The following is a 26435-nucleotide window of genomic DNA, read 5'->3' on the forward strand; positions in this document are numbered from 1 at the left end:
AAAATATACTAAAGCGTACACGTACACTGATATTGATTTTTTTAGGTGGCTATAATACGTGTTGCTGCTGACCCTGTCCACAGTAGTACACTGCCTCCATGCTGGAACTCCTGCTGCTTCTCCAAACTGACGGCATGTTGACCACCATCTGCTGTAGGTAATACACTGACTATAGATGGATGAAGTATGTCATACAAAGCCACTTCAAATAATCCAAACTATCCCTTTAAAATCTACTATTGTACAATAAACCATTACTTAAATGTTTGTATGCTGCTTATGAATACTAAATAGGAGGGCTTTAAGTATTCCCTACAACATCAATGTTGCGGTCTGAAATTGGACAAATTAAATGACACTGTGCTAACTTAACTATCTCTATAGTGATTGTTAGTAATACCAGGAATTTCAAAAACTACCTGTCTAACACGGCATCAGTATTAACACACAGAATAAGTCCATGGCACAATGAATTGTCTCATCACCTGTCCATATTTTGTCACTTATGTGAAAAATAAATAGTTTTACCACGTTTGCTGATATTAAAGGAATAGTTTGACATGTTGGGAAATTTGATTATTTACTTCCTTGACCACATAAATATGAAAGTAGAGTCTATAGGTGATTAGCTTAGCTTAGCATAAAGACTGAAAACATGGGGAAACAGCTAGCCTAGCTCTGTCCAGAGGTAACATATCTGTATACCAGCACCCTTTAACACTCATTAATTATCATGTCATTATATCTCATCTGTTTAATTTTTATAAACACCAAAGTGTAAAAACTGGAGTCTTTTGCTGGTTGCCAGACTTCAGAAAAAGAACGATCATAGTGGCGTAAGCTAACATGTCAGTCAGCGAGCTTTAGATTTTGTGCAATTAGGACACAACAGGGCTAGCTGCTTCCGATGTTAAGCTAACCAGCTCCTGGATCTAGCTTCATATTTATTGTGCAGGCATTGGAGTGGTGTTAATCTCCTCATCCTACTCTCGGTAACAAAGTGAATAAGTGCATTTCCCAATAAGTTGAACTCTTCCATTAATGAGGTGCTGGACTGACCTACAAAACTGTGTCTTCACCTATGAATCTGTCTCTGCTGGTTTCCAAAAAAACTAGAGCACAATTTCCCAACATGAAGTCCCAGGGTGAGACACTGGTTTCATAATTAGAGCCCCAGGCTGAGACAGTTTAACACTCTCTGATCTAAACAGAAATTAAACGTCAATCAAAACACATTTTCATCAAAAAACACTAGATGCTACTCACTCATTGTGGTTATGATGAAATGATGTTGTGTGCGGTATGTGCCTAATGAAAGAAGTCTAAGTGCAAGATGGCAAATGCAGGCCTAGAAAATGCTCACATTATACAGTTTAGTGTTCAACTAACCATACACATCAAATGAATATTAGTCCACCTTCATGAAGAGTTAAGTGAAAAGCCATTATATGAGTGTTAGTGCTGCATAACAAAATGTGTTGTGGAACATACTGTAGTATATTTGTGTGCTTGAAAAGCAAACAGTCACTCATGATCAGATGCTGATGTAGAAGCTGTCAGCAACGTCGAGTCCGTCCTGATGACCAACAAGCCAAAAATCAACAATCAAAAGGCTCTGAAACATATTTGGCAACAACTCCTCGAATCTTCAGCTTCACGAACTGTAGTGAAAAGACACTGCCACCTCTGTGGAGGACTGGCTCGTAGAGAGAGAGCTCACATCCTGCCTCAAAACTCTCACAGGCACTTTATCCATTGAAATTGAGGCATCTGTATCGAACTGTAACGTCTGGAAGACTTGGTGCAAAAAGGCTGCGGCTGTCTTATTTCCTTTCAGAGGGAATTTTTCAAGGTTGCGGGGGAATTCCAACATCAGTGACTTCTGGTGTGTGATTCTGAAGAAACTGATGTTTTCCACTAAGTATTACACCCCACACAAGAAAAAAACATTGTGACTATCTATGAGAATAATTTGGAATTCCCCCTTAACACCCTGAAAACTGGGTTAACTTTGAGGGGACAGTATCCGCCAGGAAAAGCCAGGTTGAAGGCACTGAGACTTTTTTTTTTTCATGCTGCCCTTTCAGACAAGAACTGAGAGCAAAGATGACCTACAGGATGCGTCGCTGGTCAGTTCAGGCTTTCTCATGGCTTACTAGTGTAACAGTAGATGTACAGGCAAGCCCTTGGCCTACAACTCTACACAAAGCGCCTTCTACGCTGCACTGGGAGGATGAGTAGCTATGGGTCCAGTGAGTTTCTGGTCTGCCATTAGTGTTGCTAAATACTGAGGGCCGGCATGCAGCATGACTGGATGTTGCTGTGATGTGGAGGGAGGAGGGTCAGTGAGGTATAACAGTTGACCGGGAGTTTTGCTGAGAGCTCAGGAGGGCTGGCGTGGCTCTGATTGTGCTGCAGGAGCAGAGTGGCTGACACAGTGGAGTCAGGTCTCAAAGTACTTGTAGATGGCTGTGACGTAAGTCATGACGCTCTGCCAGTCCGGTCGCTCTGTGTGCACCATCTCATTTATGTCCTGGAATAGAGAAGAAGACACTTAGGAAGGAAAAAATTACCTATTGTAAACTGGATTTGACTGAACTGTGTGGGGAAACCAAAACAGGCTTTTTTATAACACTGGTATTGGATAGGTACTTGGTATCTGCAGATGCACAACATTCAGATATTGGTTTCGGGAAGGAAAAAGGAAAATTGCCTAATTCACGTATGTTAGTCTGGAACTCAAGTAATTTTTTAAATTTCCAAGATGTGTTCTCAGCAGGGACAAACCAAAATGCTCCAGGATGCAACTGGATAGATTAACAACCAATCTAAGCAACAAAATGTGGTGGCCAGGTGACAAATTTTCTGAAATTTCAGATAAACAGCAACTAAAATGTAATTCTGAAAACATCTGATGCAAGAAATAGATGATACAGTAACAGAATTTTGATTCATATTTAATCAACACTGCCTACTTTTACAGTTTGATCTGAGTTTTGTTAGCCGGCTGTGCAGTGATCCAAATGTGTGAAATGTGACTTTTCAAATCTGGACCAGTGACGCTCCTCTGTCAGTTATCAAATCAAAAGCAGCCCATGTTCAATAAACAGCTGTGATTGGCCCAAAGGGTGTAAATCTCAGTGTGGCCAGATGTATCTGCCAGAGCAAATGAAACATGAGCTTGCAGATTTGTCTGGTTCCCAGGATAATCATAAAGCCTTAAAAAAATATCACGTACATAAATTTTTCTGCACACATTCCTCAGAGAATACATAATGCCCAAATTAAGGCATTTCAAATCTGACCCAACATTGGATTTCTCCACTACAGTATACCTTCTTTACACAAGGGGTTCTTTTGGTTTTACTCAAATTTATTTTAATGTGATCATCTTATATTGGTATAAAGTTTACCAAAGTGCATTTGATGCCCACACTCTCTGCAGCCTGGAACGCTAAGGTGAAGTTTCTCCTCTGAGGAAAGAAGACAAAGGCAGAGTCACTCACAGAGGTAATGATACAGTTACGTGGTTTAAAGGCAGGGGCTTTCCTGGGAGCTCTACTTGCCTTCTCCTGGCTGGTGAGCTCCTGGTAGGGGATGTGTGCGGGCAGGTAGGTGTGGAGCACAGCGCAGAAGGCCAGGCCATCATTCCAGCTGCTGCTGAAGTTTGTGATATCAATGTTCTGAAAAGCAAAGCAACGATGTTTGAACTTTGATTTAAGGCGACAGAACATTTACAGTCCAGGACAAAAATCAATAGAAAACTCATTTCTGGGCCTCAACCAGGCAAAGAGAGCACAACATTTTATCCTGGGTCATGAATGTCACTGCCAGCCACTGCGTGTTACAGTCTTTCACCATCACTTTCAACAATATTATGGTCACAATAGATTCAGCTGTTGTGGAACCATTTAAAATGATTTACCCACAGAGAAAAGCTGCTACACCTGCTCACAGTCCTGGCTATCAAACTGACTCATCCACATCACATTTATCATCTTTTCCACCATCAGCTGTCATGTGACCTCTGCAGCGTCTCTCAAACAACCACTAAAGTTTGATGGTCAGGTCTCCTCAGTGTCACAACTATAATCTAGATGGCACCCAAAGAGTCAGAGAATGCTTTGTGTTTTTGTCAGACAGGTTAACACAGGATGTGTTAAATGTTGCACACTTCCTGGAGAAGACCCAAGGTGCCATGGAAACCATCACCTACTTCAGTTAAAGAGGTAAACATCAATTCAAGATGGCAAGGGACTCTTATCTTTAGATCGTCATTTTAGCCACAGTTATTTTTAGGCCAATGCCTAGGTGCTTATCGTCTCCCCACATGTTTCCATTCTTTGTTTGCAGTCAACACATCACTGACAAGTAAAGTAAAGGAAAGACACACCTCAATTCGAAATCAAACTGTTTCTGATACCATTTCTGGTATACTCTTTCTCCCCTTTCAAATATGTAGCCAACTTCGGTGGCTGCGAAACTCATGCAAGACGTGAAGATTTTTATCTAGAGCCAGTGTTTGGTTTGTCCCTTTGGGCTACTGTAGACACAGACTCTGTGGAAGAGGACATGTTCCCTCTGTGAATGCAGTTGCATAAAAAAGCTCATTCTAAGGTAAAGAAAACACAATTGTTATTTTCAGGTGATTATACACCGATGAAAACATATTTATGAATACTGTATTCTATTTCTGCCATATTCTGCCAATAAATCCCTGTAAATCTTACACACTCGATCTTTGAGTTACTGCTAATGGAAAAACCCATGTTTCCAATTGCTGCAACTTCAGACTGAAAGCATTCAACCAGCATCTAGACAAAGTCATCACTGGCATCTTCTCACAGCTGCTCAGCAGCAACTATTGCATGGGGTGATGAAACAAGAAGAGCAGCTAGAATCAATAATTCTATTGTACAAACTGTGCTACTGACTGTTTTTGTAGCTCTCCACACACTGTTTGTCTTATTATCTTTGCCTTCAGAAAACATCAGCTTATCTTGTGGTTTCTTCTTTTTGTCAGGAACTGGCAACAGGCCACAAAAAACATATCACCATGCTGCGATGACTGCTGAATGAATGACCGTTTTCTTATTTATCATAGCCTTTTTCTGTAGTTAGCAGGCATGTGTGTCACAGAGGCCCATGAGAAGTGCAAGACTACTCTGCCGATTTTGCATTTCACTCCTATCACAATGGACAGTTTTTTTTATTAAACAAAATAAAAATGCAAAACAAGAGATATAATCTTTTTTTTTTATTTCATGCATGCTTTCTTCCCTGTCAAAACCAGGTGCCTATATTACCAACAATGCAACTACACTGCCAAGATATAAGACAGATTCAGGTGTGTTATGTATAGGGCAGCTCACTCCTTTTTGTGTAAAATCTGTGGTGTTTAACTATCTTTGTTATTTAGAGTCAGTCTCTGCTGAAGCTAATGGAGAAAAGCTATGGATCCTTTCAGTCATATGGGATCAGATTAGCTGGTACCTTCAAGTGACAGGACAGAAACCTACCTGATAACCTTCAGTCTTCTTTTGGCACCACTTCAGCAAAGCATTTCTCTTGGAGCCTCCGTACTCTCTGGCCAGTGCTGACAGCGGGTCCTTCCTCTCCTCTCTGTAACAAACATAAAAGACATGTAAGCAAACACAGTTTTACAAGATTTACTGTGTCAGTAAGGCAGACAGATTACTGTATATGGTAAAGCTGTCATGGGCTGTATGTTTTGTCAGGGGACCAATCATAACTACAATACACAGAGCTGATGTCACACTGGCGACTGACAGATTAAAATAATTGCCAAGAATGAAAATAAACAGGCAGTATAAACACATTTGCTGTATTAAAGGCAAATAATCCCACACATTTTCACCAATTAGTAAAAGGTAAAGGTGAGTCAGCGCTTCAGGAGGTGGTACCTTAAGCGGCTACGTGCTGTGGGGGTGATGGACGCGGTGGGGGAGGACGAGGACAGGGAGAGCGGGGAGGAGGCAGCACTCATGGCCATCAGGGAGGAAGAGGATGCCCCATCTGAAGCCGACATGTCCCTCTTTATCTCCTCACTGCTCCGGCGGGACACTGCTCAGGACAGGGGGGGACCATTATACACCTGATTTGTTTTTGTTTTTCAACAGAACTGTGACTGATTTAGTTTATAACAAGTTTATACTATCTTTATATAACATAATTAGCTTTCCTAACCTGAGATTGTCTTGGCAGAGTCCATGTTGGAAACCCTCTGGAGGGCAGACGGAGGTCGGCTAGCCGAGGTTCCCCTGAGGAGGTGCTCAGCTGTGGACACATTGCAGTATTTATATCACATATAGTATCATATAGTTTCTATAAGGGACTTCCTCTGAAATATGATGTAAGAAGGTCAGTAAAGAGCCACATTCCAGCCCCTCTGAGTTCAGGGAATACCATGCCTGCCTTGCTCAGCAAGAAAACAATAAATCAGAGTAAAATAAATGGAACGTTGGAGGCTATGACCAAAGCTGCACGTTCACATGAGACACTTGAACTCATTACTGGTGAGAATGAACTGAGGGAAATTCTACAGCATGCAGTGGCTCATTATTTCCCTCTTATCATCCACTCTGGTGTTTATGAAGTCAACATACAGTAAACTCATGCCAACTCCCAACTCCGGGCTTCTGGGGACTAACTGTCGACTTATTTCTCATGAGAGAGGAGACAGTCCTCTCCAGTAAACCATTAAGATAGTTTACTGTGACAGAGGTATCGCCAAGGACAAAAAAACTCAGTGTCACTGTGTGTCACCCATATTAACAGTACATTTGTCTGCCCTTTTACAAGTTTAGTTGTAAAATAAAGAAACTGACTATTTTTACAGTAAATGGAGGTATTTAAATTGTGAAGGCTGCCTCACCTGGCATCGTGATGTCTGTGTAGCTGGGCCTCTTATCACTCAGGGAGGAGAGCGGCTTGGCTGCTGACATAGACCCACTTATAGAGTGTCTCTGAAATAGCAAAGAAAAAAACAGCCTTTTGGTTAAGGACAGTACAACAGGAAATATATAAATACAACATTTTTAAATAGGAATACACCAAAAAGTTCCAAGAATACCAAGTTTCTAGAACACTGCAGGGATGAGTCCTAAAACACAGTAATGAGTTAGCATTTTTGCACCTTTGGTTGCCTTGAAGCCAATGGGTTTTAAATATGTCCCTGAACATCCCACTTGTCCAGTTTGGAGCTTTAAAATGTCTTATGAAAGGTGGTTGCTAACAAAAGGCTAAATGAGACTAAAGGGTTCATCTGAGACATTAAGCATCATCATGCAGCACACTAGTCACTTAGTGGCAGTGACGCTGAGTCATGCAACTGTGGTGTAATTAGTTTTAAGTCAAATGTCAGCTTTTGTTTCCTGACGATTGCATTTACACCTCACATATCATAAAAGAGGAGTTCATTCCTGAAGATTATCTTGCTGAACAAAATATTCAAGTATCAGACTTTTGTTCTCCACAGAGCTTATTTTCTGCAATAACCCACAATGCTGCAGCAGACTGTTGGTCACAGCTTTGATCTGCCGCCCCTTTCAATAAGATTTACAGGTGTTTTTGCATGACTTTTAAAATCATGTTGTGTGTTTCTAATACATTTTGATGTCTGTCCTCATCAACAGTCTTATGTGGTTCTCAATGCTGTCTAGTGAAACCAAAGACTACTTTTCACATTGTGGACAACAAAGAAATGAGAAATTGTAGGGTCACACAAGGAAAAGGGACATTTTAGCAAAATATTCATACAAAACGTGTCTTCCTGTACCTGTATGGGTGAAACAGCAGCTGCTGGGGGTGTCTTCATAGGACTGGGGCTGAGGGGGGTGCGTGGTAGTGGGGTAGCCGAGGCTGTTGGAGTCACAGAGGCTCCATTGGTAGGTGGACCTGAATTTAAGAATGAAAAGGAAGCAAAACTTTAAAGCTCAGTTTACACTTGCTGTACACACACAAGCTAATACACTCCTGACGTCATGAACAGTGTCAGGAGTGTTGTCCATAAAAGTTCCTTCTGTGCAGAGAGCTAGAGCTCGCATGGCTGGCAAAGACACAATAATCTTATGTAAAATAAACATAATACACATCTGTTTTGTCTGATAATCCGTTCCATCAAAACTAAAATAAAATTTAATATTACTTTGTAGTAATACTACCAGCATTAATAAATGATTTCATTGTTAACAAAGAATGAAATGATAATTATGGAATAGTTCAATGAATTTAACATGTGCTGTCAAGCAAAAGTTTAAGCTAGGAAAACATTTCATCCATTTTGTTACACCAAATTATCATTAAAACCAGCAGCCACACAGAGAAGTTAGGGAAGTGGAACATGTCATGGTGTTGTTGTACCTTGTGAGGCACTGTCAAAGCTCTTGATGAGTGTTTTGACGGTGGGAGAGGGCTCTGAGGAGGTGGAGGATCGCCGGCTGAGACCCATCCCCTGTCTGAGAGCAGCCAGGTCCCTCTCCACTGCATTCATGTAGTTGTACACTCTGCCTCTCTCCTCGTCTTGCCTGGGAAACATAAAGCACTCTACTCAGTACGTACACTCCTGCGCTGACAGTTTCTATGGTTTTACTGTTTGAGAATGGCTCTTAATTTTTAACATGTTATGGGGACAATTATGGTAAATTTGTAACTGAAATTAAATAATTTCTCATTTGATTAAATTCATGCGATCTCTGTGACTGAGTGTCCAGAATCAAATAAGCAAACTTAAATCTTTCCTCATTGTGTTTACAAACAGATGACAGACAAAGTCAGCGTGACCGCTGGAGCTCGCCCAGTCGTCTCTCTGCGGCTCTTACTTGCGGCTCTTGACCTCGTCCAGCTCTTTGCTCAGCTTCTCGTTCTTCTCCTGAGCTTCCTGCAGCCGGCGTCGCAGATCTCCAATCTCTTCCTGGGCTTCAGACTTGATGTCATTAGCAATGACAACGGCTGTCTGCAGATCAGCCTGGAACTGACGCCACTCCATCGACTCCTCCTGCACACACGCACACACACAGAACACAGAGACACAATGAGACAACAGCTTTAGTTAGGCTAAATGATACATGGGATCATTAAAGAAGCAGTACTAATGATTTTTATTCATCCACTTGGCAAATTAACAAGCCAAAACATCCTACATATATCATCTAATAAAGTCAGTGTGGTGAACGTGTTAGCAAACAGTCACATCTTTACACATCCAGCAGACACAGAAAAACAAAAACATTAATTTAGCACTGTGTTTCTGTCCACCCAGTGGATGCCCAACAGTCACTCTCCTTGTAGCTCTGCTGTCTCCACTCACTCCTGTCTGGCTTTCTAGATGCTAAATGCACTTCTACATTTCCCAGCTGGTTGCCAACATCATCTGTGTGATGCTTGGTTGTGTGTAGGTAGTGCGCTGTGGGTTTATCAGAGGTTTTTCAGTGAAAACAAGTGCTGCAGACTGTAAACATTTGTAAAACATAAGAAACTACTTCAAGTTCAGGGCAATGGAGAGAATTTGTATGAAAAAATATTAACAGGTTTTTCAACACCCTAAGATGACAGTATTATAAACTGGCTCTTGCTGTAGGAGGTGTGAGAACTCCTTGGATGATGACTTTCACATCTTTTGGGATTGTTCTGTAATTCAGCCCAACTGGCTGGGAGCAGCAGCAAAATCAATAATTGGCTTAGAGACTAATCATGATTTTAATACGATGTATTTAGGTGGTTTTTCATCCAAATTCAATTCTCGTGACAAGTATCTTCTCCAAATACTGCTCACAGCCAGTAAACAAGCCACAAGTAGGAAATGGATGATTAAAAAACCTTCAACAAAATTAGAGTGGATGGGGATTGTAAAAGGAATTTACAGTATGACAGACTGATTTTTTCTGTGAAATGTTTCATGGATAATTTTGCAAATTATTGGATGAAATGGTTACGACATTTTACATCTGGAAGGGACTGACAAGAACTTGAATTTCTGCTAGTTTTCTCTTACAGCATCCTCAACCTTTTTGTCTGTGCAACACCATAAATGTAAATGTTGAATTATAGTAAGTATGTATCAAGATGGATGTGTAAGGATCTGTTGCTTTCAGAACATTGATCTCCTCCCTTCTAAGTCTGGACTGAAGCCAATGTGAACTGTATGGAGAGTGCTGGACAGGCACAACCCTGACCCCTTGTGCACTACTCTGTGGTATCTAACAGTTCTGCCCTCCCACTTTTAATCTGTGTGGGCTGACCCTTATGTGGATTTTGGACCATTACTATTGACACAGACAGGTACTCATACAGGATAAGCGACATATCAGTTCATCTAGATCTAAACCACACAGTCTTCCTGTAAATTACATGGCAGAGGAGTATTTGCAAAAACATCTTAGCATTAACCAGTGTCTAACTCAGTCTATTATTTGGTAAGGACTAGCCTTAAATTGCTGTAGTTTAGGTGTACTGTTCTTCCTTTCTTATAGTGTACTGAACGCAAACTTAAACCCTGGTCCTTGAGCAGCCCAGTCCCCCCCTCCCACGCCTACAGCACTCTTACCCTCAGTCTGCGGTGAAGAATCTTTATCTCTCTCTCCATGTCATGCTTCTGGTCTTGCAGCTTCTTCACAGAGTCTGAAAGAGGAAGTCAACACATGGTGGTGGTGGTGTTAATGCCAACAGGCCACAGATCAGATCAACTCATTACCATACATCTTTCTATTGTTTGTCTGAAGATTCATGGTTACAGGAATGGCAGATGATTAAGGCTTTAGAGATAGAGGTTCTGAGTGGATGCTGGTTGTGGTTTCACAGGACAGGATCTCTAAATGATCCCTGGCTGCCCGCTTACTCTCGAGGTCTGTGATGATGAGGTTGTCGTGGAGTTTCAGAGCTCGGTGCTGCTCCACCTCATCCTCCAGCTCGAATATGGTTTCCTTCATGTCTGCGATTTCAGTCTCTTTCTCCTGCAGATCCACGCGCCGTTTCTCCAGCGCGCGCTCCTGCTCAGCCATCTGCTGCTGCACCTGCTCCTGGAAGTCTCTGTATTCCCTGTCCAGCTGCAGACACACACAGGAAGAGGAGTATACTTCATTTCATTAACAAGCAATGAGGTAATTAGCTGACTAATGTGCAGCAAAGCTCCAGCAGTGTCATTCTGTTTTTATTTGGAGAGATATATTGTGCACAGTGTGTATCTTACTGGCACATCTGCACAGTTATCCTCTGCCAAGCACAGAGGTGAGAAGTAACCAAGTACAAATATTTTCTTACTGTGCTTAAGTAGATTTCAGATATCTGTAACTTGAGCATTTCTTTTTCTAACATTTTGCTTTTTTATCCAACATTTTAACACAAATATCTGTACTTTCTATTCGTCATGTTTTCATAACAGGTTCATTGTTTACGTGTATTTGAGGGTAATTATTTTTATTTTGCATCATTGCACGTCACCATTTAAACATCCAGACAGATTTCAACTGAAGTGGATGGGACAATAACACATAGAAAAGACCATTCCTTGATGTATCCATGAGTGAATGTCATGCAAGACAGATGTAACAAGACAAAAAACTCTGTTAAAGACATAAGAAAGACTCCTTTGCAGAGAAAAAGTGAGGTTCATTTAGCTGCACAGAAACAGCTGGTAGAAATGTCCTTCAGAGGGAGACTTTTTACTTTAATACTTTTAGTATGTTTCAGAGCCTGTACGTTTTTCACTTTTCACTTGAGTGAAGAAGTTGAATCAGTACTTCTTCTTTTAGTCTGTGTTTACACAAGTATCTGTACTTCTACTAGAGTGAAGCATGTGTGTACTTTTGCCACCTCTCCCTAACATGGTGTTAGTGATGTACAAGCAAAGAACATGTACCACTCCTCACTAAAGATAGACTCTGCAGAACTGACTGCTCAATTTGTGACATATTCAAAATCAAATCTGGCTCTGTGAAGAGTTGGTCTATGTCTTGACCTTTTTCTACTTACATATTTCTTTTTGGGGGTTTTTTTAATTCATCTGAGCTCTTTAAAACTCCAGCCTACATCACTACTAGACTTCCCATAACATGTTCCTGTGGGCGGGCCTGACATATTGAAAAGTGGTTTATATGTATTTTTTGTAAATCGATTAATTTAAAGTTTATATTTATATGCTGCAGACTCGGACTATCTCTTGCATATATATATCACTAACAATTGAGGGTGTTATGAATGTGTGAGCTGTTGCATGTGAGTAAAGACACACCTCCAACACATCTGTGGACTAACAGGCAATTATGAGCTGTTAAACATTATGTCGCTGTATGATTGCTATGTCTTGAGAAAGATCCTTATGAGCGAAACATTGCCGCTGTTTCAAATGAATCAATGCAGAGGTGGTAAGTGTGTGCAGGAAGTGACATCACTCATTTTGGTGACCTAAAATTGTGCCTTGACTTCTAGATTAAAGTTTCATTTAGTTCAAAGATGTCCATTTAGCATCTTGATTTAACATTTTTAACTAACCTTACTAAATGTTTCCTGCAGACGGGTGAGGTCACTGTGGGCTTGTTCCAACTCCTCCTGCAACTTCGCCGCCTTGGCCTCGGCCTCTTCTTTCCCCAGACGCACTCCTTCTAGCAGCTGGCAGATGTCATTTTTGTCCCCCGCGGTGTGTAGGGAGTAGAGCTCGGCCACCCTCTGCCTCTCCTGGTCCAGCTGAGCTCGGCAGCGGCTCAGCTCGGCCTGGTCATTGCTCACGGCTGCCTTGTACTCCTCGAGCGCGGCCGCCATCGCAGCTCGGCCCTGTCTCTCTGTATCCATGATGCGCTCCATCTGGTGGTTCCTCTCCTTCAGTGCTCCGATCATCTCCTGGGCCTCGGCGTTGTCCTGTTCGGCCATCTTCAGTGTGTTGGACAGGTGTTGTTGGACCCCCAGCAACTGCTCTCTCTCAAAGCGGGCGTTATCTGCCAGGTCTGCGTAACGCTGCTCCAGCTCCATGTAGCGGCCGCTCTTTATGTCCTCCTCCAGCACGTATGATATGTGATGCTCATCCAGCAGAGAGCGTAGGTATTCGATCTGTCGGCCATATAGCTCCAGCTTGTCGCTCTGCTGGCACAGCGAGTCCATGAGGATAACCTTCTCCTCACCAAGCCGCTCGTTCTCGCCGTTCAGCTCCTGGGTGATCTGCTGCAGGTCGGCCAGCTCCTGCAACGTGGCCTGGAGCTCCTCGGCCGTGCTGTGCTGGTTCTCCTCCATCTGGTGGATGCGCTCCGTCAGACAGGCCACCGACACCTCGCTGGCATTGCCACTGCTGCCCCTCCGCGAGCGCTCCCTGCTCGGCGCGCATTCCGACTCAGATGATGAGGACGCTCCAGAGGGGGCGTCCAGAGCGTCATCGCTGGAAGTAACGGCCTGGTAGACCTCGCTAGATTCACTGTCCAGGTTGTCTGCTGAACCTCCATGCTGATGTCCTGTAAGTAGGGTTGTCACAATACCAGATTTTTAAAGGTACAATATGCAACAATTTCCTAAAAAACAATGTAGAAACTACAAACATAATCTTTCAATCATCAGTTATGACCCACTCAAAGTGTGTGGTGGTGGCTGTGTCTACAGAGACCCTGCCTTCTGCCTGCATTTCCTTATTTTCTCGTTATTTTGCTGCTAGGGAGGATTTACCAACCCAAAACGTTCGTATGCATTTACGAACAGCTCAGCCAAATCCTACTGATTGTACTTTTAAATTTCAACACAATGACAGTATTTTTTAAAAAATAATCTCAATACCTCTTTCAATACCACAGCAAAAAGAGGAAAAAGTCACTAGACATTGTCCGCTTTTGCTATGCTGCAAGCCAAACTTCAGGCAAGAAAATAAAGACTGAGCTGAGATCTTGAACAGGTACTGTAATTCTGATACTATCAAATGTTAGTGTTGTATTGTTTTAACCCTGTAGACCCACATAGTGCCCTGAGCTCACATTCTGTATTTCACTAAAGTGTCTGGGAGCATCCGTCATTTAAATTAATTCCTATTGTATTAAAACACAGAAAAAGAGTTCTGAATTCTGTGTTTTGGATAATTTAAGTTAACATCAATAACAGGAACCAGAAATATAAATTGTAATGTTGACATCTCTGATTTTTTCCCCACTGTTAGTAACAACTGATCTCCCTGGCTCTTACTGCCAAAGATGGATGCCACCTTCTGCTGGAAAGTGCGACAAAGAATTGATAGAGAAGACCGACCAGGTCCCAACTTCTCTACCTATAAAGCCAGCAGTTTTTCCCCATATATGTTGCCAGAAATTCTACCTCCTGCCATACTACTGTTGTTCCTTCTTGTAACATAGATGTCACTGCCATCACTGAACCGCAGCAACATTGTTCAATTCTACTGGGTTCTAAAGGGTTGAACAATGTGGTACTAAAAAAACAAAACAAAACATACTTCTGAAAACCTTACCTGTGAGCAGATCCTCCAAAGAGCCGGGGGCGGAGCCTTCCACTGAGGAAGTCAGGGTGCCTGTTCCTCCACCATCGCTCTGCCCACTGCCTGCTGCCAGGTCTGGGCTCAGGGAGGCGTAGTTGAACAGCTTATCTGAACCGTCAAGCCGCTGCTCCAGAGAGAAGCCCAATGCGTTGAGTCGGTCTTTTAGCATCCGGTTCTCACTTTTCAGCAGGTTAAGCTCCTCTCTGATGGCCTGGTTCTGCTCCTGTAAGAGAATCAGAGTGGACTCCACATCAGCTGCTGTGATGGCTGAGACATGGGGCTTCTCCTCCTCCCCAGCTCCTTCCTGTGGCACTGGGGCTTCCTTCCCCCCCAAACCGAGCTGAGCCCTCATGTCTCTCAGCTCGCTGCGTAGGTGGAGGATCTCTACATCTTTGCTTTTAGCCAAACCCAACAGGTCTTTCACTTTGGCCTCCAGAGCCACCTTATCACTGATCTGGCCGTCTGATTTAGACTTGCTCATACGACCCTCGGACTCCGCCAGGATCTGGCTGCGAGATCGCTTCCCTGAGGCCACATCTCCTGCTACAGTCCCTGATACCGACTGCTTCTTATTGGCTGAGGTTCTGGATGTCCGGAGACGATCTCGTGATGAATTTGGCTCCTTAGAGATCGAAGATGTCGTACGCTTGGATGAAGTACCTGGTGAGAGAGAAAAGGTAATCCTTCCATAAAATCTTTACTCTCATCCTTACATAAAATGGATATCTATGCATACAGTATTAAATATACCTGATGTTGTCTTTGGCTTGCTGTCTAGGGTGCTAGCAGTAGTCCCGATGGAGGCAGTCCTCTTGGTCTTGGTGACAGCATTACTTGATGCAGGATTTCCTCCAGCCATAGCTGCTAAAAGATCATCATTGCTTTTCACCTGAAAGCACAAAATTCAAGAAACGCACTTACAAACAATAAAATTAAATCAAACTGGAAGAGTGCACTCAGTAGAGTGCAGATCTGCACCAAGCAACAGATGGTGAAGCACCTACTGCAATGCCACCACAGCTGTAGGATGAAATTTGCAGAATTCTGAATGTCGTTTTTTGTATAGTATAGCATCAGTTTTCTTATAAAGATGTATGCCAAGTTTAGGTGTTTTGTATAGTATAGTCTCAGTTTGGACTGGGCTCACCTAACTGTATAAACTTAATATGGAAACTAGAAATGGGATGATGAGTCCAAACTTCTCAATTTAAACTTTCTTATTTATTAAGAATATTTTATTTATTTACAGCAGAACAAGGAACCAGGAGACTTCTCTTCACTTCACTTTTGAGAAACTCTCAAAAGCTGAAATTCTGAATGATTTACATTTGATGTTGTCTATTCATAGATCAGAGCCTGCATGTCCCAGTGGAAGTTGTGACTCTTCAGAGGGGTAATGTTTTGGCATAAAGCTGTTTAGATTGCCCCAGTAACTGAATTCAAACAAATAACCACTGTACTGTTCAATTCCTTAGGTTTACAACAAGCCAAATTTCATGAAACTTTGTTCAGAGCTATGTTAGTTACAGTTGATTCTCTAACGAAGTCCGGATCTCTCATTTGTTCATTAGCAGACCTTGCATGCTCTGACATGGCAACCGTGGAGGGGCAACATAAAGCAGCAGCCAATGAGGTACAGTGAAGATGGCAGGAATATAATCATGTCATATCATCTTTAACTTTAGTGGACCATAACATATTGGGTGTAGAATTTATCTACAGATAATCCAGTTTAAGATAAAACAAAACTTTTCAGTGGATGTCAGTTTTTCAGCCACAACAAAGTTGGGCTACACAATTTAGTAAAAAGTAATATCGGGATTATTCTGATTGAAAATTAAGATTGCGATATGTGATACTATTGGTGGATATGGTCAGTTCTGCATAACAATTTCCATGTTCACCGAAAAAAAAAAAAAAACTCTAATAAAAACATGATGATGTCAGACTTATTAAGGTCTGTACCAAACAAACATGTTTTCTTTTATCTGAAGAACAGGATTTTTAGGCCAGGTCATCTACGCAGCACCACTGTTCCTCATTATGTTTTCTCACACATTCTTATTGCACTTAGCCATACTGTGATTCTATTGTGATTGCAGTAGTTGTGCAGCCCTACAAGAAAGGCCAAAATGTGGCCTGTAACAGACTATATAAGCCTTGTTTTTAGACTTCCAGCACCTACCAGCCAGTTAAGAGAGGTGAGGAATCAGCAGTGAGTCTGAAACACAGCAGTCAAGTTTTTCAAGCTTTATCAAAAAGTATTAAATCGAAATTTCAATATGGTTTTCTGCAATTTTCAAATCGCAGGAGGAGCAATATTTGTTAAAGGCAAAATGTGTGTCAAAAAACTGTTAAATTAATTGATGTCATGAGGCAGAGATGTCCTGTCCTACACATCGGATTGTACAGACTAAAAAAAACATTTGACATTTCATTTGGAGCAGATTCCTGCAAAAAGAAAAGAAATCACATCACAGTCATTTTAAAATGTTTTTCAATCAAAATAAAAACAATTTTGTAAAAATTATCAATACCTTCAATATCGCAAATCATATCGCAATTGCAGTATCAGTCAAAATAATCACAAAAATGTGATATTTTTTCAAATTCATTCAGCCCTAGCATACAAACATCTACACAAAAAAGTATCAGGTGTATGGGTCCAGTACAATGCAAGGTTGGCTACAGACAGTTGGTCAAGCCCACTCAGTCACTTACAGATGCAGACACACATGACACATGGCATGATCTCAGCTTCTAACTGATCCATCTGTGATGAGTCTCACCTTAGACAGAGGTGCTGTGGTGCCGGTCTTGGCTGCAGGCTTTCCGGTCCCGGTGGTCACCGTGGCCTCCGCCTTCCCTCGATCTCCGCTCGCCTTACTCACCGCTGGCCGCACCGACTTCTTCATACTGAGCTCTCTGATGCCGATACATTTACAGCTCAATCTGTGCACACAGGAGGGAGGAGAAAGGTAACGTATGTCAGTGGCGCACAGAGTGATAGCTCCAGTTTTCCATGGAAGAGGAATTCTTTCCACAGACGCTATTCCCTAAACACTAGAAAAACACACTGAGAGCACGTTGAGCACTTCTAGAAACCTTCTCTCCATCTGTCTCTGAAATGTGAAGTTTATTCTGGATCGTTGGTGTTTGGGAGGTAGTGGATAATTTTGTTGATTCTCCTGATCCCTATAATGACTAGTTTAAAACTGTTTATTTGTAGTTACATCATGATACATGGACACTTGTGTGGTAGTTGCTATTTAAATCATTTTGTCCTCACTGCAGTTACATTTGGTAGCTGTTAGGACAGCTGTAGGACCACCCCAGATACAGGAATGTAAGATAAACACTGAGAGAGGCTTTCAAAAGGCCAACCAATGTCTCCACTAGATGGCTCTCATGTGTTTGTGATAGTTCAACCAGTTCAGAGTTTCACTTGCCTGTCAGCTGCAACAACGATGACACTGATAAAGATTTAGTTTAATCTATGTGGGTGGTTGCTGCTGCTTTCAGTATCTATTTATTTGTAAGAAGAATATCTACAATCTCCTCCTCAGCACAGACAAAGATCTGCAGGACAGGGTTTTTCTAGCTTTGTGCAGAATCATCATCAGAGCCAAAAAAGGAAAAGTAGATTCTTTCACAGATCAAAGGGAAATATTTTGTGAGGCAAAAATGCGAGGCCGTTAGTCTGTTACTGGGCAACCGATGTGCGATGCTCTGGATTTCATCTCGCACTGCCAAGAAATCATTCAGTGCCATGTTCGCACAAGATGTACTCTCATACCAGCTCACAATCACCGCTGCTTTATTTAAACAACTTGACAACCTAGAAATGAATCTTAACAAGTATTTAATGGGGCAAATTCTTGAGCATAATTTGGTGAGCAGCAGTTCAAAATGTGTATTGAATTAGGTGATATGGTGTTTCATATGAAGCAGAACCTATAACTGTGTTGGAGTTATCTGTTGCAATTTCCACAATAAACTGTGCTTATTTGGCAGTGGACAATGTGCTGAAACTGGCTGCAACCAAATAAGAAAAACTTGTATAACACACAAGAGGCTTTATTCAGTATTGTTCATATGTTGCATCCAGGTCTGAAGAGAACCTGAGTTGGTGCCACAATAGCAAGAAAAGTGATTTGGGACACAGCTGGAGATGAAGAGTAAGTACTTTAGCACAGATTTGGATGTCTTGGAGTTCTTTTTGCACCGAGAGGAAAAAGTGAGCAGAAGTTATTTATTGCACACAGGAAATCCAGCAACAATCTATCTCTGAATCAGTGATCTGTTGTTTTTTCTGAGCAGAGGTTTGTTGTTTGGATATGGAAATAAATATAATCAGATATCAGCAGTAAATCAAACCTTAAATAGAACACTGTGAGAAGCTGACCGCTGTATTGTAGCGGGAGCACAAATGTTTAGACAAATTACCCACTGAACCCTTTCCTTGAATCTTAGCTAAATAAATACACTACAAAGATGAAATAATATTTAAAAATCTGATGCAGCCTGAGCAGGAGGAGATCTGTACACAATAAGTTCACATCTGAGCCTGATACATCCAGGCGATCCAAAATAACCTGCAACTAAACCACAACGGCACTTTAATCAAAAACAAATACTGTTCTAACAGATTTCAGCTGTGGTTCCTTGGTACAGGTGTTACACTAAATCTGCCGTTCTGCACCACATCTTTCACTTTGAGTCCTCGAAGTGATTCATCTCATTTTTTCCCACTGAGATGATATTTTTTGGCTTATTATTTCTTTCAGTTTAACCTCTGCCTGCAGTGACGTACATGGTGAGAAGTGTTTAGCTACACCTACTTCATACGAGCAAACCACAAAAACACACAGGCCGAGCCTTGAGGAAGAGTCACGAGGAATTTGACTGGATTTAAAGGGAAAATTCTGCACTTTTCGTGTGAATTTCCAGTCAGTTTTGATGGTAAATATAGTCAGCTAAAGCAATAAATTCCTGTGTGTGCTACACTGACTGAGAAACATGAGTTCTCATGCTCATGGAGCTGTGCCACAGTGCCTACATGTACCAGAATGCATTGCTGGCCAGTTTGTGACCATCACGCCCATGCTGCTGTGTTATAACCGTAGCCTATAGAGCTTAACAGTGACTTCAGTTCTGGAAGTGAATTTCCCATTCATTCACTCAAAAAACGTTTCACAAAATCCTTATATAAAGAGTTTTAAGCTTGGAATCAAACCATCCAGGTACAAGATTAGTTTGGCAATAAAACATTCGATTCAGATCAAAAAAAGATTGGAAAACAGAAAAAAAGGCAAAGGAACGAGATTGTGTATTTAATTATTTTAAAAGTTAGGTACTCATCCCAAAAAATTGGGAAATGTCAAATGTCCAGTACTGATACAGATACCACAACCTTGAGTATCTGCTGATACAGAAATCAATCCAATACCATAAATATCTAAGCTGTTATAAAGTCACATCTGTGTAGACGCATTTTGCCTAACCTAGCCATCTAAATAACATCACCTTCAAACTGTCAAACAAATATTGTACTCCCATGAAAAAATACACAGAATGAGTCAGTTATGCAATACTGCTGTTTCACATATAGAACTTTTCGCAGCGTTTTTGAGCATTTTTTCACTATTCAAACATTAAGAATTAAAATTCATTTGGGCTACTTGTGACACTTTTCTCTCTCAAGCAAGATGCTCAAAGTTTAGTTATAGTCATAGTTTAAAATAATGGACTGAATCGGATTCTTCTTTTCTGATATCCGATCCAGTGATTTTGTCATGTTCAGAATATGAATGGCATTTTCATTTCCAGAACCACACTGTTGAGCTCTAAAGTTTTTACTTTATTGGTAACATCCAGTGATGTCACTGGACGCAGGAAAAAGAACAGATTTCTCAACAGAAGAACTCTGTTTTCTCAGTCAATATAGCACACAGAGAAAAGTATTGTTTCAATTGACTACTTTTATCATCGACACTGACTGGTCATCTACATGAAAAATACTGAATTTTCCTTTTAAGGACAAAAATTGAAATCTTTTCCTAAAATATCATGCTTACGAAATATGTTGTCTTTTTTGTTAAAAAGCTTCTTACAGCTGCAAATACCTGTCACATACCGTCAGACCACAGACAGTTACGTGTAAGTTTACAAAGAGCCTCAAGCAAACAAAAGAAACAATCTTCCCTGCCTCATGTGGAAGAAATGGCAAATAATGTGTCTCAGCTGGTTAGAGTCTGCAGCTCTGTGGTGCAGAACTAGATTTTATCCACTATAAAACAGACCGGTACTGCAGATTCTCTAGTAGCATATTGTGTTTACATTTGAAGTCTCATAACTGTTTATGATTAGAATATTAATTCTAAGTTTACATGATGTGTCTTTACACAGTCAGTGTGTTTTGCAAAGTTAAAGCTTTCCCAGATGAAGCCTATTCTTTATGTACATCTACATCCCCACAGGCCTCGCCTTATTTGGAAGCTTCATGTGATGGTCATACTTTGAGGATGTGTTTTCTCATGGCTGCACAGTTCTCACAACAGGTTACCCAGCCCTGGACTTAATATGTTTACAAGTTATCTTAAATTACATAAGCAGTTAAGTTAGAAATGATTCTCTGGAAAGTTCCTTGTTGTTATTCAGCAGAGTGGAAAATTAATTTCTTAAATGTTCAAATTCTCACACTCCTACAGTCCTGCTGTGCACGTCTTCTCTTTTTTTTTTAAACACAAATCCTTTGGGAACAAAGACAATTCAAAATGTGTATCAGCCCCAATGAAGCTGTTAAACTCATACTGCACTGTATGCCACCAAGAAACTTCCCAAAAAAAATTCATTTGCTATAGAATATATCATGACCCTTCTTTGTATCACTTCTTAAATTTTATTTGTCTTTGCACACCTAACTCTATACTGCCAGTGTGTATCCATCCACTTATTCATAGCACATACGTTTGGAAGGGCGTTTTCCCTGAGTACTGACGTGTATTAACAACTAGCCAGTTTTCTGAATAGCTGAATGTGTGTCAAAGCAGATGTCTGAAAAAGAGAGCTGCTAGCTGGAGTTCAGCTCTTTTCATTGGATCTGAATAGACATGGGATCACCGGCTGGGGACCAAAAGTGCAGCTAAATGGGGCAGAGGCAGCTGACTTTTCTTTCTCTCTCGCACTTGGTAGAACTACTGCAGAGAGGGTTGTGTGTATACCATTCTAAAGACTTAAAAATATCCTGATCAAATTAAATAGCCTAATTCTTACACCACAAATGTACACACACTGGTCTGTCAGAGTCACTTGGTTCAGTTTGGAAAATGAAGTCTAAATGAGCTGTTCTTCTTTTACTACTGTAGTGTACACCAACATCTGTGATGAATCACACTGTGTCTAAAAACAATGCTGCTTCTGTGATGCTGCAAAACTTAGTGGCTCCACATCATTGGGCTCACTGTTCCTGACATCATGATGTTTTCTAGTTAAAATCTAGTTAAAATCTTTAATACACGACATAAAAATGAAAAGGTTAACCTAACAGATCTGTCTGTCACATATTTGTTAATTATTTTTGACTTTTGTTAACATTGTGTGATAGAGCATTTAACCTTGGCAGAGGTCTGTGCTCTCTGAGTGCCCTTTAAGTTAACACTGAAATCAAATGCTATGCTATTTAATTTGAATTAAGGCAAGTACTACAAAATAAAATATCAGATTCATCTGTCAGTCCTTGCATCAAGTTAAATTTAGTTAATACATGGATAAATTAACTTTGCATGTATTCTAGTTTAAATCTAACTAAAATCTTTCATACACAGCACAAAAATGAAAAGGTCTGCCCAACAGATTTGTCTGTTACTTGCATAATTTTCTTAAACAATAGTCAACATGACACATTGCCAACTGTATAAATCTTCTGAGGAGGAAGAGCGTTGTTAGGCTGGTATTCAGTCTATAAAATACAAGAAACCATAAGGATACGATTATTTAAAATGTAAGTAATAATTTTAACTAGCAAACATTCAAAAAGTCCATTATTTGCATGTGAAAAACACCTCAACTCAATTTAGTTATGTAGCACTCTGTGCTGCAGAATGTCAGCTGCTCCTCACCTGGCCACAAGCCAATAACACTTGTCCTGATTCAAATTAAATAGAGCCACAGTATTTGACTTCACTGTTAACTGGAAGGACACTCAGAGAGCACAGACCTCTACCAAGTTAAAATGCTCTATCACACAATGTTAATAAAAGTATGTTTATCTGTCCTGTGATTCTGATCTTCTCCAAAATGTAATGGGTTCTTCCTTGGCACATGCTACACCGTTCCACAAAGTTTCATGAAAATGGGGCCAATAGCTTTTCTGTAATCCTGCTGACAAACAGACAAACAAACGGCACTGAAAACATGACCTCCTTGGCAGAGGTAATGAATGCAATGGATCTGGTCCAAGGCTGACCAAAAGAACAAGTGTGTGCAGTGTTGCTTTACAGACGGCTGAACAAAGCAGAGGCCGCAGAAGAAAGAGCCGAGGTAAGTCTAGGAGGAGAAGAGGGTGGGGGTCGCAGTGGTCTAGTAACTCATTAATATCCCTTCCCTGCTCTCTTTCCTTATTCATGCTTTAACTGCGGGGAGGCACTTCCTTCCCATAACATAAGCTTCCTGCGGTGGCGTCTCCAGTAAAAAGGGTGACTGTGTGTACAAGGACAAGCAGGCACCAGTCTGCCTGAGACAGAGCAGACACTGTCAAACCATGAATTTAATTTGCAAGGTTATGCTTCACTATTAATATACAAGACTGGAATGCATTTAAACAAGCCATTTTTTATGACATAGCCTTCAGTCAGATGACACCAATTTCAGTATTTTAATATTACTACAATATTCTAATAAAAACTTAAGATCAGTACCTAAAATGTCCTGACATATTTACCTCATTGGTGTATTTGACATCCTGCCTTCGGAGAAGCTAGACTAGTGGCACTCAATTTGCGGCCAAATCCAGATATGCCGTTTTATATGATGGAAAAATTGACGCTGTTAGTGACAAAGAAGGCTGATCTTTGCATAATGGCCTTTCAGGCTGTGCAAAGGTCAGTACGATCAGACAGTAAGCTCTGCAGGAGAAGACAAGTATCAGCTGAAGAGAAGCAAAAGTTATGCATTAATTAGAATAACTCTAATCCCATAAAAGTGCATAAATATGCTGCTATGCATATGTGCTACACATGTATTATCATTTACCTTCCACTTCATTATTGTACTGTGGGAAAGAGTTGTAAGCATAGTAAAAATTGAATCAACTTTATTAAATTTCATCAAATGGGTTTGGTCCTGACCATTAAGTTTGTCTTGGAAATAAATTTCTTTCTTTCCCCTTGTTTAATGTCACTTGGGGGCAAAGTTTCCCAGACTGGAGAGTTTTCCCCAAAATATTTTTCTTAAAGTACAGCGATGATCAGGCAGAGCCAAGAAGGAATATCTTTTAAGTCATATCTCCTGGTCCTGGACATTGATTTAAGGAGTGGGCCGTGAAATATTGCTCTTTCTAAGCTGTTCCAGGAAAGTTGGGAAACATCTGTGGTCACTGCTGGTTTAACAAAGATTATTTTAGAGAGGATGATTTAGTAAGACACACACAGAGGCCACAGCTCTGCAATAGTACTCCATATGAGCCAGCCAAAAGCTGCACCATCAGTTCACTGTTGACTCTTCTCAGGGGGATGGCAAATTTACATTGTTCTGGGCTACACCTACATTAGCAGCACCTCGGCTAACGTTAGCCATCACACTGTGTCATTCAACGACACAAGGACATACTTTACCAACCAAGCCGTTTGGGTAAACACAGCTATCCGACTCTGTCGAGTAAGCACGCGTCTGTACTATCATGTTAGAGAGCAAAAAGCAACTTAAAACCAATGAGATAACCCAGCTAGCTAGTTAGCTTTAAGGTCAGGCACGCAGAGAATTTCAGGAATTTTACTTCCTGTTTGGACATAGGCTTTCAAAACAAAAGCACCGCTAGACACGTAGGCACAGCCCTTCATTAACTTGTACTCAAACTATAATTATTATTTAAAAACACCAATAGAGGGGGGAGATTTGAACCTAGAGTGCAAACAGAGGTATAAAAGATAGAGGTATAATACAGTAGATGCACAGCAGATGTAGTCTGGTTTTACACTGCATATATTTACAGACAAATGAAAATGATAGTTAAAGTTTAATATAATGTACAAAGCCTCTGAAGACCCAGTATTACCAACATTATTTTCAAATATTTATAGATAGTATTAAGTACAAGCCAAACTAAAAGTACGTCCAATGTATCAAAAATCTTTTAAAACCAAGATAACATAGTGACACATTTACAATCAAAAGTATTGTTGCAATTAAATTCAAATTGTCTTTAATTTGGGAAAAAGCTCCATTCAACAATATTTGAGGTGAACACAAGCTATAGTAACGCAAATTAAACTATGAACGGCACCGGTGCGTTATGTCAACACATCATGACGACTTATTTTGAAATAATTCATAGTATGGGTCCTAGTGAATTTTTCTAACTTGACAGCTTACCAAAAATTAGTGTTTGAGGGTTAAACAATTATTATCATGTTATTCCGAACAAACAAAATGAAGAAAGCGAGACTGTGTATGTAACGTAACTTCAGAGTTGTTTTGTGTGTTTCTTTTCAGTCAGTTAATTTACCTCAGCTGTCAGAAGGCAAAGCAAAGCTAAGGCTGCTAATGCTCTCGTTTGGCTAACAATGTTAGCATAGCCGGCAAAAAGACAGCGCTCTGTCACTAAACTGGTAAAATATTCATACCTGAGGTTCTCCTAGTTTTCCCGTTTGGACGGTTGATGAATGTCCGATGAAGGTTCATTTGTGGTCGCTAACAGTTCACTAATCCTCAACTTCAGACGGCAGGCAGGCAGCATCGGCTGGTCTCGGGTGTCTGTCAGCCCCTCTCTACTGGCAGCAGCCGGATGATCGTCTCCTCTCCTCTGCCCCCTCCTCTGGTTGCATCATCTCAGCATCCCCCCGTGAGCCTGCACAGGAGGGACACTTCACTGCCTCCAGGGTGCTTCCTTTATTATTGTCTCCAAATTACACCTGGAGCTGGGCCAAAGGTCTGCAGAGCTTCTCTTAAACTGAAGTCTACACCAGCCTCACACACCTTCCCTTAGAGGGGATACTGAGCTTGCTTTCCTGGGGGCCGCTTTTGGCCAGAGGACCAGGGGCCAGTTAATAAACATAATTGATCAGACAAAATAAACAAACAATATAAGGTCCACAATTAATATTTCTTTACATTTCTTCATTGTTAAATTCACATATTAACTAAATTAACTTGGTGCAAGGATTGACTGATAATATAGTAAATATATATATTTTAATGCATTTAATAATTGTAATTGTCCTTTAATTGTAAATGGTTTGGTTTGGTTTGGAAAGAGTTTATACTGCGCTTCACACAGCCTGCAGGGCCATCATGCAAAGATCACTCTTTTCCCGGTTATTAACAGCCTATTTCATTCCAGGGAAAAACAGTGGAAATCAATTCATTTTCATTGTGAAATAGAAAATGGTCAGAGGACCCTTAGCCAGGGGTCAGATTAATAGATAGAGGTCAGATTTGGACACTTTTTTGAGTGGAGAGGGACTTTAATTTCATCATCTCATCGTTGTTTTCACTATTTCTACAATAAACAGTTTGCATCTATAGTAGAATGCACAACTAGACAAGGTAGATGAAATACTGTACAGGTGCTATACAGCTGGTATCAGAGGGACCAGGGAGCATTATCACCTTTTCATTTCAAATGTGTTTATTTTAATTGTCCTGCCTATTTGAAACAGTGTTTAGTTCATGTTGATCTTCCTATGCACTCAGACATTTGCTGCATCCCCTTTTCTTTGTTCCCAAGAATTTTAAAAGAAGT

General features: G+C 40.8%; 1 protein-coding gene across 1 annotated transcript; it reads right to left on the reverse strand.

Moving 5' to 3' along the window:
- Nucleotides 1-25495, reverse strand: specc1la (sperm antigen with calponin homology and coiled-coil domains 1-like a). Its single transcript, XM_084729147.1, has 17 exons — nucleotides 25318-25495; nucleotides 17266-17428; nucleotides 15227-15365; nucleotides 14450-15136; nucleotides 12508-13454; nucleotides 10856-11063; nucleotides 10565-10638; nucleotides 8841-9016; nucleotides 8383-8546; nucleotides 7799-7917; nucleotides 6896-6986; nucleotides 6208-6297; nucleotides 5925-6084; nucleotides 5520-5622; nucleotides 3567-3683; nucleotides 3414-3473; nucleotides 1-2533 (listed from the first exon to the last, which is right to left on the reverse strand). Exons 2-17 carry the CDS (start codon nucleotides 17389-17391, stop codon nucleotides 2444-2446), a joined length of 3351 nt encoding a protein of 1116 aa, XP_084585273.1. The 5' UTR covers nucleotides 17392-17428; nucleotides 25318-25495; the 3' UTR covers nucleotides 1-2443.
- Between the last annotated feature and the right edge of the window lie 940 nt (nucleotides 25496-26435).

The sequence above is a fragment of the Lutjanus erythropterus genome, chromosome 10, assembly GCF_056507025.1.
Source record: "Lutjanus erythropterus isolate fLutEry1 chromosome 10, fLutEry1.hap2, whole genome shotgun sequence".
Lineage (NCBI taxonomy): Eukaryota > Metazoa > Chordata > Actinopteri > Lutjaniformes > Lutjanidae > Lutjanus > Lutjanus erythropterus.